Raw genomic sequence first — 13,618 nt, 5'->3', positions numbered from 1 at the left:
ATGACCGTCCATCAGGAAATACTATCTGTATACTGCCTATCCCTGCAATCTGACATGCATAGTTGTTCCCAAGATGAACAACTCCATGAGTACCTGTGTAGGAAGTAAACCACTCCCTATGAGGAGTAACATGAAAAGAAGCACCTGAATCCAAGAGCCAGGTGTGCATGTCATGGCCATCAATAACCAAAGCATGTGCTATTACAGCAGAAGAGCATAAAACATCATGTATGTCACTGTCACTGTCCTCTGCTGCAACATTCACTGCATCCAAGTCATCTGCCTTGGCCTTGGCCTTGCCTTTGCCTTTGCTTGCATTTCCTGCATCCTTTGTTTCAGCCTTCTTGGCTTTCTGATCCCGTATGAACTTGAAGCACTTAGACTTCACATGTCCCTTCTTGCCACAATAAAAGCATTCAATGTCCTTTTTGCCACGAGACTGACTGCGGGATTTGGACTTACTAGCAGATCTCCCCTTCTGCTGAGTCCTGCCTCTGTCCTGTACCTGCAAAGCATTTGAAGACTTGCTGCCCGCATTATTCTTCCTGCTCATCTCCTCCATAAGGAGAGAGCTCTCTACATCAGCATACATAAGAATGACATTTGAATTAGACAGGGTGGTCTTGAATGTGTCCCAACTCTCAGGGAGGGTACACAACAAGAAAGTAGCCTTGAACTCCTCATCAAGGTTCAACCCCTGTGCAATCAGCTATGTAAAGATGGAATTGAACTCACTCAAATGTGAGGTCATAGTTGTACCTTCCTTCATGCGAAGATCAACCAGCTTCTTCAGCCAATAAACCTTACTGGCTGAGCTCTTTTGGGCATACAATTCCTCTAGTCTTTGCCATAGACCATAAGAGGTCTTTTCAGCCTGTACATTGAACACAAGAGTGTCTGAAATAGTGAGCATGATAGCTGCCCTTGCAGATAAATCAAGCTCTTCCCAGTCATCAGCTGCCATGTCAGATGGCTTGACACCCTTCACCCTTATGGGCTTAGCAATCTTCTTTAACAGAAGTACATTTAAGCACTGTTCTGCCCATAATGCATAGTTGTGTGCTCCTTCCAGTTTCTTTATGTTCAGAATTGAAGAATCACTTCCCCCTGATGCCATATCAGATGAGGAAAGTACCCGACTCCCTGGAAGTAAAAAAAAAAGACTGAATAAAAAATTCTGATTTCTCAGAAAAACCTGCTCTATTCAAGAGCCAGAAGCACTCTCAATGGTGCTGTTTTTACTGTCAGTAAAATCTGCAGCAAATAATGTACCTTCTGACAAACTGTTCTGAGCTCAAAGAGGCATAAAAAACAGTAATCTCAGACTGCTGCTGCTGCTCAACAAGTGCTTAACAGTGCACAATCATCTGACAAAACCACCAACACTGCTGTAAACACTGCTGTACTGACTGTACTGATCACTTCTCCCACCTCAGATGAGGTCTTGCACTGAGTTAAATTGCATAAACCACTTGGCAAACACCCAAAAAACAGTAAATGACCCTTCAGCCTGTCACAAAACCTGCAACAGTAAATGGGATAAATCCCAAGCAATCACCCTTATGCCAAGGGGAGAAAATGCATCTGAAGATCTCTGTCGGTAAAACAAGTGCTATCAAACAAGGTCTGGGCAAAGGCCCCTTGATGTGACACCTGAATCAAGTGGAGAACACCTCAACACTGAGGTAGCATGCAATATGATAGATCTCTCTGACTCCTGTACCTGACAATGTGCAAAGCATAGACTGCCCCTGTGTACTCAGTAACAACACAAATCACAAAGCACAAACACCAAGAAGAAAATCTTTTGAGCACTGTCAACGATGGGCAGTTAGGGACCGAGTAAACTCGATGCGCCCTGACCAAGCGTGGCTCAACTGAGATTTTCAAGGTGCGTACAAAGAATGTGACCTGCAACAAATGTCACCAAATGCACTGCGGAAACAAAGCAAATGTGTGCTCCCTGACTACACACTGCCTCAAGGCATATACTGCAAACACATGCAGGCAAAAGCCCTTTGAAATGGTCACCCAAAACTGAGAATTGCACTCAGTAAATGCATAGAAGCTTCTGCAAAACAAGCATCTGACCTTCCTGAAAGACAAGTAACTGTGCAAACACCACCACTGTGGTACAAGTCACCTCAAGCGTGAGTGACACGAGAGTACCTGCTGTACCTCAACAAATGCACAGTATACAGCTGAAATGCTCCAGGAATGTATCAGAAATGCTTCATGTACTGCGCGTACATGCACAAAACAGAGTGCTTCAGCACTATTCCTCTTCAAAAAAAAATGGCTGCTGTACTTTTCAGTACCTGCAGAGTACCTGCTGTATTTCTGTCCTTGCAGAGTACCTGTGTACTCTCTGTCCCTGTAGCAGGTACACTTCCCCCAAAAAGTCGAGTCTTTGCAGCAAAAGAACAAACAGATCCTGCTGTACTTTTCTGTACCTGCAGGTGAGGCGTCCGTACAGTTGTACGGAATTCCGTACGACTGTACGGACAGTCTGTACGGCTTGAAGCAGCTGCGCAGCGCTGCCTTTGGTGTAGCGCGATGCCCGAACAGGCCAGCTGCTGTACAGCTATAGCTGTACAGCTATAGCAGCTGTTGTGCAGCTGCCAGATGCAGCTCCACCCTGAAGCTGCGAACTGCGCCGCCCTGACGTTGCCCTACGAGATGCGCCGCCCTGAAGTTGCCCTGTGTCGCCGCCCTGCTAACTGCGCCGCCGCCCTGCAGCCTGCGAAAAATGCCGCCGCCCTGCAGCCTGCGTCGAGCCCGTCCGTACGGTTGTACGGACGACGTACGGCCGTACGGATCTGTCCGTACGTCCGTACGGATCTATCAGAGGAGGCTGGGTAGGAAAGGGGGGAGCAAGGTAGGCTCTGATACCAGTTGAGAGGGAGTGAAGGGGGAAGAAGAGGAGCAAGAGAGTGAGAGTAAGAGAGACACTCAAAATGCGGGTGTGAAGAATGATTGAGCCACACCACAAACTCAGTTGTGTTTTATTAGGATTAGGTTTACCCTATGACTGTCTTAAGACAGTCATAGGTGTCCTATCTTTAATTCTTTAATTAAGGGTTGGCAATGTGCCTTTACCCCAACACAAAGAGGGGGAAAAAAAGGGACGAGGGGGCAGCCTTGTCAAACCGAGTAGGAGAGAGGAAAGGTCTCGCCCATGTCGCCCCCAATAAACATCTGACTAGAACTTACTGCATACAAGGCTGAGACCCCTAAGATTCATCTGTTTGAGAAGCCTAGTCTCTACATGGTGCCCTCAAGGACCACTCCACCTTGTCATAGGCTTTCTCGAAGTCCAAGAGAAGAATCGCAAGAGTTTGAGACTCCTCCCTGGCCCAGTCCGATGCCTCCCAGAAGGTGAAGATGTTGTCCAGGATGCTGCGCTCTTAGACAAAACTTGTCTACATGTCCAATATAACATCCACTAAGTAGGGCCGAAACCGGAAACTCAAGACCTTGGCTAAGATCTTGTATGCGGTGTCTAGCAAGGTAATCGGTCTCCACGCGCGAATATCAATCCTATCCCCCCCCCCCCCCCCTTGGAGATCAAACTGTAGGCCATTCTATGGGCTATCCATAGGTGCCACTCATTCCTTGGTATGTGCCTTGTAGGACTAGTTATAGGCAATTAGGACACTTGGTACAGTTAGTACGTGTATCAGTTAGGACACCTGTCCTAGGGTTTTGTTATATTGGGTGTACCTTGTACTTTTCATTGATTACAACAATACTATCCAGCATCTCGTTTTTGCTTCCATTGCCTCTTTTCTTGAGCTTCCATTGCTTGCCCTAGCCTACAGTGGTATCAAAGCAAGGTATGGATCTTTCCCCTCAACCATTGACAGCTTTTCCAAGCTGTTTGGCAGCCATTCTCTCCTTGCTACCTGCTCATCGGCTCTTCTTGAGGGCATTTGCTGCAAGCTGAAGTGGCTCAAGGCTGTTTCAAGAAGTTACATTGCCGGGAAACACTTTTCTGGCCAGCCAAGGGCCTCTAGTGTGTGCATCTGCGCTGTTTTTGGGACTCCTTCAGCATTTTCGGTGCAGTTTTAGCCTGCTGCAGCACAGCCGCCTCCACACGTGTGCTGTACAGACAGCCGTACAGCCTATATGGACAGACTTCGGAGTCCTATTGCTGTACGGGTGCATTTAATGCTGCAGCGACTTTTACAGATGGCTGTACAACTTGTATGGACAGTTTCAGACCTGTTTGGAGCTGCCTCGTGAAGCGTACCTGCATTTTGAAGCTCTACCTCAGCCAATTTTAAGCTTTGGGGCCTGCTACTGCATTTCTGAGTGCCTACAGCCACCGAAATCAGGGTTTGAAGCTTGCTGCTGCCATTCAAGGACCTCTCCTTGAGCCCATTTGCTCTCATTTGCATTTCCCTTGCCTCGGGCTGCGAGATTCTCTCCTCTAATTGCTGCTGCACTCATTTTGAGGTGCTCTCCTCCTTGTGGGAGCACATTCTCTTACTGCACATCCATTTTCCAGCCTTCTCTTGGCACCCTTCATTACCATTTGATGTCCATTTCACCTCTCCTCCAAGGTTGACTACCTGTGCACACATTTGGTGCATTTTTCTTGCTGCATTTCTACATCGCTTGGTAAGCCTCTACGGCATTGATTCTTTTTATTTCCAGCAAAACAGTCCTTTCTTTGCTTCATTAGCATTGTGGAAAGGCCCCGTATTGCCTTGGAAGACCTCATGTTGCCTTTTGGAAATCTTTTTGCAGCAAGTACACTTTGTGACAGTCACGCATTTGCGGTGAAAAGCTTTGAAGCTTGAGCAGTAGTTTGCCTTTTGGTTTTGAGAGATTGCCCTCCTCTCATTTGCATTGTCAGATTGGTGTTTTTGCCTTGCATTTTTGGCACAATGACTGGCAATAAGGATGATTTGTTTGGGATGCTTCGGGTTGAGAACAAAGTTGATGGCACAAATTAACCCATGTGGGCTTAAATGATGGGGCATGTTTTCGTTGCCAAGAATCTTTGGAATATTGTTTCAGGCATTGAGGTCAAACCTACTAGACCTGCTGCTACTGGTAATGCCTCTGGTACATCTGGTACTGCCTCAGGCTCATCTAGTGATGGGTCTAATGCTACTTCTGGTGCAGCTGCATCTTCCACTATAGGTACTTTGCCTCCTACTCAGGAGCAGATTCACTGGGATGGACGTGATGCCAAAGCACATGCCTTGATTGATCTTTTAGTCAAAAGGGTCATTATCCCTCATATTTGGTCATGCAAGATAGCTAAGCAAGCATGGGATCAACTTGCATCCTTATATTAAGTGCGGAATGAGGTGAGGATTGCCTATCTCCGCAAGCAGTTGTAGGACTTCAAGCTTGAAGAGGGTGGTAATATGGATGCCTATCTTACAAGTGTGAAGGATTTGAAAGAGCAGTTGGCCAACATTGATGAGGTGGTTCCTGATTCCCTGCTTGTTTCTATGACCCTTGCTAGGTTGCCTGATTCATACCAAGGCTTTGCTACTACTTGGAGGTTGGTTGTAGGTGGCAATGCCAACCATTATTCTTTTGACCAGCTGGTTGCCCTCTTACTACAGGAGGAACAAAGCCATGCAAATAGGAATGCTTCTATGGCTAGTGATTAAGCCTGCTGCACAGCATAAAAACAAGGGCAAAGGCAAGGTTTCAACTTGGAAGCCCCCTCATACACATGCTGGTCACTCCCATGATGCCTCTTCTTCTAGGGAGAAGAAGAAGAAAAAGAGATGTAACTATTGCAGGAAACCTCGGCATGATATCTCTAAGTGCACGAAGAGAATTGCATCTAAAAAGATGAGAAAAAGTGCCCGGTTCTTTGATAGTGGTGCTAGCAAGCACGTCACTTCCTGCGGAAGTTATTTAGCTCACTTGAGCATCCATCAAAGAGAGGAACAATTACATGTGCCAATAATGCATCTTATACAGAGGCATTGGTCAAGTTGCCATTACTTCTGTTTCTAGTGATCTACTCACTCTAGACAATGTACTTTATGTACCAGGCATCCGCAAAAACCTCATATCCATTTCAGCCATAGCTACTTGTGGATATCAGGTTCTCTTTAATGGTGTTAGGTGTGCAGTCTATGATGCTACACATGCCTTTACCATGGTGTTGACTGGCACATTGACTAAAGGGCTCTATAGACTCATTGCATATGACAAATGCTTGGATGATGCTGGACTTGCAAATGCAGGATGCTTATGTTGTTGAGCTTCTGCCATGGCAGATACTCATTTGTGGCATGAGAGGTTTGGACACCTCAACTTTGGAGCTCTGGTGAAGTTACATAAGGATGGTATGGTTGTTGATCTTCCTAAAATGCATATGCCTTCAATGCATGTCTGTGAAGCATGCTTGCTTAGATAAAAGCATAGCTCCGCATTTCCCAAGGATGGGAGAGTTGGTACCTCTCGCAAGCCTCATCAATGCACTGTGCCCTACACTCCTTAGCAAAATCCCATGGCTGAGAGAAAGATTAGATCAGTCATGGAGATGGCCAGGTGTATGTTGAAAGGCAGCATTTGCCTAACAAATTGTGGTTGGATGCCATTATGTGTGCAAATTATATTTTGAACAGATGTCCCACAAAGGCATGGAAAACCATCACACCTTACGAGGCTTGGCCAGGTCATAAGCCTAGGATTTCTCACATGAGGACTTTTGGATGCTTGGCATATGCACATGTGCCTTCTCAGACACGCACAAAGTTGGATGATAAAGCTGTTTTTGTTTTGTTTTGTTTTGTTTTGAGAGCCGGCTTTGCTGTGTGAGGCACTTACACCCACCAGACATCTCATGGACATTAGTTATTGATACTTCAGCCCATACCATGGAGTGGGGTTTGTAGGCCATTCTATGGGCTATCCAAGTGCCACTCATTCCTTGATATGTGCCTTGTAGGCCTAGTTATAGGCAATTAGGACACTTGGTATAGTCAGTACATGTAGTAGTTAGGACACTTAGTCCAGTAAGGACACCCTGTCCTAGGGTTTTGTTGTATTGGGTGTACCTTATACTCATTTATTGATTGTAGCAATACACTTCAAAATCTTGTTTCTGCTTCCATTGCCTCTTTTCTGGCAGACCGACCAGCAAGTCGACTATGGGGTCGGCTACTGGGCGGCCAAAAGGCCCGCAAACCAGGGCGCCAACCAGGCACACACGTGTGGCCTGGTGCCAGGTGGCAGGCCCCAAGGCGGGATGTACGTGCCCCCCTGCGTGCCTCTAGCAGGCTCGGACAGGCCTGCTTCTCCTTTTTCCTCACGAGATGGTCTAGTAGACATATACCTAGATGAATCCACGAACATTCCTAAACTCATCCTCTAAAAACACAACATAGTGCAGTTTCAATCTCACGATAGTCACTCATAAGATTGAAAACCATAAACTCCATCACGCATAGCAGGGACTAGCTACTATGACATCCCCACTGACGTCATCAACGCCCAACAGTGGGGGTCGACCATAGTATAAAAGTATAATTCACACACCCACACATACTTGAGCATCCATTTATACAAGGTCTTCGTATTAAGTTTCTGTCGGCACTCCAGAGGTGAAGGGCAAACTCAGCCATGACGAAGGCTAGCACTAAAGGAAAATCTATTGAACCATTTTTCTAGTAGACATACTATGAACCATTTTTCTAAGCTCGGATTGCCCTACATTTGCTTGCAATTGAGGTAGAATCTGTTGTAAAGGATCCTCTAATAAGGCAATTCTACCAGACAGTGTATGGGCCGCTAGGTGCAACACCTACGAGGTCGGTCGGACTCCCGACTCTACGGGATTGACCATTGAAGCCTCTTCTTCAACTTCCATTGCTATAGCTTTACATTTTTTATTGAATCTTGCGTTTAAAAAGTTTAACCCTCCCTGAGTTGATTGAGTGTGGATTTTTTTTTCAATTAACTAAACACCACTCGAAACTGTATCTACAATTGAAAGTCCAACTCCCAAAATTACAGCCAACCAGGCATATGCCAAATTGCAAACCAAAATCACTTTTCCCTATGCTAGGAAATTCCCCCTATCTCAAATAACTCAAATACTAGGGCAAAATGAACTAGCATATATCACAGCTCAATTTAAAAGGCACAGAAAGCTCCCTAGTCATTTATGCTGAATCGAGATGAACTTGCCCCTAAAAGCCACGTCCAAATACACTTGTACCCTACCTTATGACTGCCTCTTAAACTGTCGCAAGAAAACATCTTCGTTCACTATGTGGCCAGCTAAGTGGGAAGCCCACGGAAACAACCAACACACACGAGCATAGCTGCTCCGTTCGAATCAATTAACCAACCTTTGGGCAAAAGTCCTTCAGCAGGGATTCCCAATCGTCCTTTAGAAGTACTTGTATACTTTCTAATGAAAGCGCGAAGGCATGCAGCCCTTCATTTCCGCACTTGACAAGCAAAGGGCCTTAGAGAGAATTGATGGATCAACGTTCGTTGTTTTTTTTTTAATGACAATGTGGGTGGATTTGTGGGCTACAGAGTAAATCAAAGCGGAATTGCACAAGAGGGATTAAAAGGCATTCCCGACAAACACGAGCATCGAAGCGCCAGCGAACGCCACGCAACACTAACACCGATGCCAAAATCCCACATGCCGTACCATGCGAACGGAAAAACAGGAGCACAACTATATATATATCCACCAATCCAAACTTGCTTCTCCCAACCTGACACCAACTCTCCAGACCCTGAAAAGCAATCCAAAACGATCCGGTAGTTATATAGCTAGTATAACATATTGTCCTCGATCGATATTCCTCAGTGTACGCACCTGACGATCTTCATAAACCCCTTTCGATCGACCTATGGTACCGCTTGACAAGGTGGATATTGTCCTTGACCAAATCCTTAACGGGCTGCATGACAGAGTCTTACAAGTCCTCAACTTGACGGTGAAGTAAAACACCAAAGACCCTCCGCTCTCTTTGTCCCGACAACCAACCAGCCATAAACACCCGCGTCCCTGTGCTCTGATACCAAATGAAACAGACAAGTATAACAATTCCAAGCTAATCACGGGTGATGACACTACTTTGTTCCTCCCAACTAACCTCTGTGTCAGCAAGCTCACGTATGCACATCTCTCACGTTTTTTCCCACCTGCATGCTGTACACAAAGCCCACAAGTCCCTAGATGATTCTACATGCCACATGTCACGATTCTAGGATCAATCCTTGGTGCATCACTTACCCCTCCCTTGGAGTACCATTTAATTCTATTTGGTCCTCAACAATCACATCATCTGATGCCCCCAGGCCCCTGACCTTTAGAACCATCTAGTCAGTGTCAATTCGCCCTCACCAAGGACCTTGATTCCTTTAACCATATACTTGAAGCGCAATAAAATAAAATACGACAGTTGGTCCTTTAAAGGAAAATGTCCACCAATCCCTCTGAGGTCATGTTATCTCAGCCTGAGCATAACAGTACGCCTACATCAAATGCTAGACCATTAAACCTCCTAAAGATAATCCTTGGAGATTGAAATGCTTAGGGAGATTTCTATGAAGGTAAAAAGGACCCGTAGTTACATAGTTAGAGGATCCCCCTAATGGAAATCAGCTTAATTATCCCAAGGAGGGGGTAATTCTTTTAACTCATTTTCACACTTCATATATCACATAGGGGATCAACTACAAGTGGTACTTGAAAAGAACATATATATAGAGGGTCAACTTGTAGGAAGGCGTGTTAAAGAGAGAGAAGGGGTATGATTTTATGGTTAATCCAGAAGTACAATGTGGGATATGGAGGTCAATAAGGCTAAACACTTACTTCACTACCTAGTCACGTATGCAAACCTGTTAAGAAAATATGTGTGTGCGTGTGTGTGTGTGGGGGTGGGTGGGTGGCGCGAGCGTACGGGCGCAATGTATAACACAACAGAAGACAAGTGAGACCAAAGGCAATAGAAGAGAAGACATTCACATCATATTCCAATGAGGCACTAAACCTGGAAACAAGTCCTCTGCTTGTATAAACTCGTCATGTACAACTAATGAAAGAAGGAAAGCTAAATTGTTTGCATGGGTTATGAAGTAAAATGTGTCTTCAGCTGTCTAAAAGCAGCTTGGCAAAAATTCCATAAAACAATAACAGAAGAGAAGATGTGTCGTCAATCATTCAATTCGTATTTTTCAAAAATAACAAAGCATTATGCAGATAGCTAAAGCAAAGAATACATATTGTAGCATGGAAAACTACATAATAACCATAAGAGTCAAACTAAAACTTTTTCAAAGCTGAAAATAGACTTTAGGTGAATTGTTGCAGACACAGACTGGAACATGCTTAAGGAGCTACCTGTTGACAAGAAGCTCTTTTTCACTAATCATATATTCATCTTCATGTTCTGTTCCCTTTTCAAGTGAATCTGCAACCTTTTTTCAGCATGGAGAAGCACCCATAGGTTCAGCTAAGTTGCACTCGCCATGTAATTTGAAATGAGAGTCATTCATAGATACTGGACTATGCTGAAGAAATAAACCAATACCTTTCCAAAAAGTGACTTCCATAGTGTACTATGTACAAAAGAGAGGATTCCCAATAACCTTACCTCCCTCCTATTTCCCTGCAAATAAAATTCCTCTGGATCAAGCCACGAATAACCCTCTTTCACAGGTCACAACCGGTTAGCTATTGTTGAATATGAAAAAAAATGCACTACACTGATCTTGCATGGCCTTTTGCTCACCTTCTCTCTATGGCAAAGTAGTTCTAACATTCTGACACCCACACCGTAGCCAGCATCCTCTAGCCTGTTTTGTACCATTTTTTTTAAATGAAAGTGATGTCAGTATATCCAAGATAAATTGTCCTTATAATGTTTATTTTGATCTTTGACTGACACCTTCTGCCTCTCATGACATGGTACATGCTGCAAATTCTACAAAAGTCTGCAGCCAAGCCCATGTTTAAAGAGGCATAGATGCGCCATTTCTAGACCATATGCCTCAAAATGCATCCACCAATGATTAGGATTGTACTCAAGAACTGTTATTTCTCAGCAACAAACTGGTAATTAACAGCTACTTGAGCAAAGAGACAGGATCTAGTGACCTGTGTTCGAGTTCTGCAATATTGTCTACGCGTGTTTGATTATACTGCACCATCTCTGAAAATAAGAAGGAAAATGCATTTAAGCTGACCTGCATCCAACTCAACAAGAAATCCCATCATAAACTATATTCTTTTATCACAAGATAAGTCTTCAGCACATTCAATTTTAAAACATATCCATGCAAACCTAATTACACACTGCGACCATCAACCATGCAAAAGCTGCAGTAATCTTCGCATATTTTCCATACCCCCAAATCATTTTGCACCCAAAAAGTACATACTTAATATGAGAACTGAAAGATTTATAAATAAGCCTTGCATCTAGAGCCTCAAAAATATCATGCACAATCATATGATCCCGTATAGATTTGGCTTATCTTCAAGATTTGAAAACAAGTTTTCCATGCGAAATACGGAGATAAATGCATCATTAGCATATTAGAAAACATGGGTCAACTCCCCATTTGCCCAAGCATGGAGGAGTGATAACTATAGAGAAATACGAGTAAGCGTCAGGGATGAACTGGCTGCCACAAGGGCAGCACACCTGCTGCCATGTAGGCAGCATACAAAATCCTTCTTAGGGTTTATCATTCTTAGATTTGACTGGACCCTCTACAACAGGCTGAACAGTCCATGTAGGCACGCAGGAGCAGGAGTGATCAGTACATTGGGAAACAGTGTGTCCTCACATCTGACCCTGATACTGGAATTCCCTGCCTCATTCTCAGCACAACAGTCTGAGGGCCCAATGCTGTCACTGAATAAAACATCGAGAAACACTTGCCCAGGAAACAACTACTAAGCACGAAATACAGATTCAACTCACAAATAACTCAGAATAAACACAGTGTACAGAACTGTACATTTATTGCAGCACCAAAATGGTGAACCTGTAAACAAGGATCCACTGTAGGGCTCCAAAAGACTGAAGGAGCTTATAACCGCACCAGAACTCTGCTCCAGGTGCCTGTACGAGCATCATAGGTACGCAGGAATAGAATCACAGGAGAGGCTCTGAGGGGGGGCTCCTGGGTGTAGAAATGGATAGGGGGAGGGGTTTATATAGGGCCACTGTCCAGCCCCTGGACTGGCCGACTTGGCAATCTGTGTGGACAGTCAGTCAACCAGCCTGGTTGGCTGGCCGACTGGAACAGACTAGGTCTGGCCGCCCTATCTGCTCCCCTACCTGGAATATAAAAGGCCTCTCTATTGGGCCTTTGTTGCCCAGACATGGGACTGCTTCTGGCAGCCCAAAGCAGCTCCTAATGCTGCCAAAGTCTGCAGCATACTGCTGCAGACAACAGGGTCTATCAGGCCCTGCTATAATCAACACCAAAAAGGATTGCTTCTGTCGCTGGTGCCTGCCCAAAATCTAGGGTATAATAACACCTACAACAAAAACCTTGGGCAGCCCTAATGTCCTTGGAAAGGGGCTCACAGGCAGGTGCTGCCCTCTTTCAACATCCTCCACCTTTACAAAGGCTCCTAGTACCTCTGGCTTATTGAAACATCTCTCAATGTCAGACATCAAGACAGTTTTACCTAGGTTCACATACCTGATCTCAGTACCACCCAGAGTCCTGCCCAAAAAAAGCTCCTCTTTTTTCAGTGCTACCAAGTTTGCTGATGATTTTGACGACTCTGACTCTGGCTTGGCCTCCTCCTCCTCCTTTTGATACACCTTCTTTCTACAATCTCTCGCATAGTGTCCAGGCTCATCACAATAGAAGCATTCCTTCTTCTTCTTCCCTCCACAGACAGAAGAGTCCTCGTCATCATCAGAATTGTTACCTTCTTTCTACAATCTCTCGCATAGTGTCCAGGCTCATCACAATAGAAGCATTCCTTCTTCTTCTTCCCTCCACAGACAAAAGAGTCCTCGTCATCATCAGAATTGTTACTGCCCTTGTTTGTGTTGGGCTTGCCTTTGCCAACTTTGCCCTTTCCCAAATCCCAAGCCCTTACCCTTAGTCTGCACACTAAAGGCTTTGTCCTTGCTACCTTCTCTATTGTAGATCTTCGCCTAGCCTCAACATGCACCAACATAGCCCCCAACTCTTCAAAGCTGAGCAGCTTCGACCTTTCTGAAGTCAGTCTCAAAGGTTCTGAAGCTCTTTGGCAACATATTCAACATAAGCATTGGCAACTGAACCCGGTCCACCTTTGACCAACTGCTGCCAGCTGATCCCTGATCACCTTTACCCTCATGAAGTAGTCATGCACTGCAGCATCTCCCTCCATCCTCGTGGTGAACAATTGATTTTGGAGTTTGAAGGTCCTCGTAGAGTTTTCTGTCTCATACAGATCCCTCAAGATTCCCCATGCTTGTTCCAAGGTATCATCAAATCTGATGTCATTCAAATAGTCATTGACAGCACCTCAGTATCATTTTCCTCCCTCTTCCACTTCTTCTGAATCTGTATTCTTTACTACCTTTAATGTCGCATCTAGTCAGTCACAATTCCATGCCACCGCATAGGTGCACAGCTTCACCTTCCAAATTGG

At 44.9% G+C, this 13,618-nt stretch overlaps 1 protein-coding gene across 3 annotated transcripts in view; it reads right to left on the bottom strand.

The window, feature by feature from the left end:
- The window catches only part of LOC147896263 (Transport protein particle (TRAPP) component), a 63,161-nt gene that overhangs the window by 31,047 nt on the left and 18,496 nt on the right, over positions 1-13,618 (bottom strand). For 2 of the 3 annotated variants that reach the window (XM_087382888.1, XM_087382887.1), the window contains exons 3-6: positions 11,108-11,196; positions 10,743-10,806; positions 10,542-10,619; positions 10,352-10,428 (exon numbers count right to left, since the gene is read on the bottom strand). In XM_087382888.1, the coding sequence (XP_087239014.1) occupies positions 10,352-10,428; positions 10,542-10,619; positions 10,743-10,806; positions 11,108-11,196 (308 nt within the window). The remainder of the gene's footprint in view (positions 1-10,351; positions 10,429-10,541; positions 10,620-10,742; positions 10,807-11,107; positions 11,197-13,618) is intronic. The other variant, XM_087382889.1, reaches the window with a different exon arrangement.

Source organism: Dipteris shenzhenensis, chromosome 12 (assembly GCF_047967505.1).
Source record: "Dipteris shenzhenensis isolate YYH24624 ecotype China chromosome 12, Dip_SZ_1.0, whole genome shotgun sequence".
Lineage (NCBI taxonomy): Eukaryota > Viridiplantae > Streptophyta > Polypodiopsida > Gleicheniales > Dipteridaceae > Dipteris > Dipteris shenzhenensis.
This window is presented reverse-complemented; position numbering and strand designations above follow the sequence as displayed.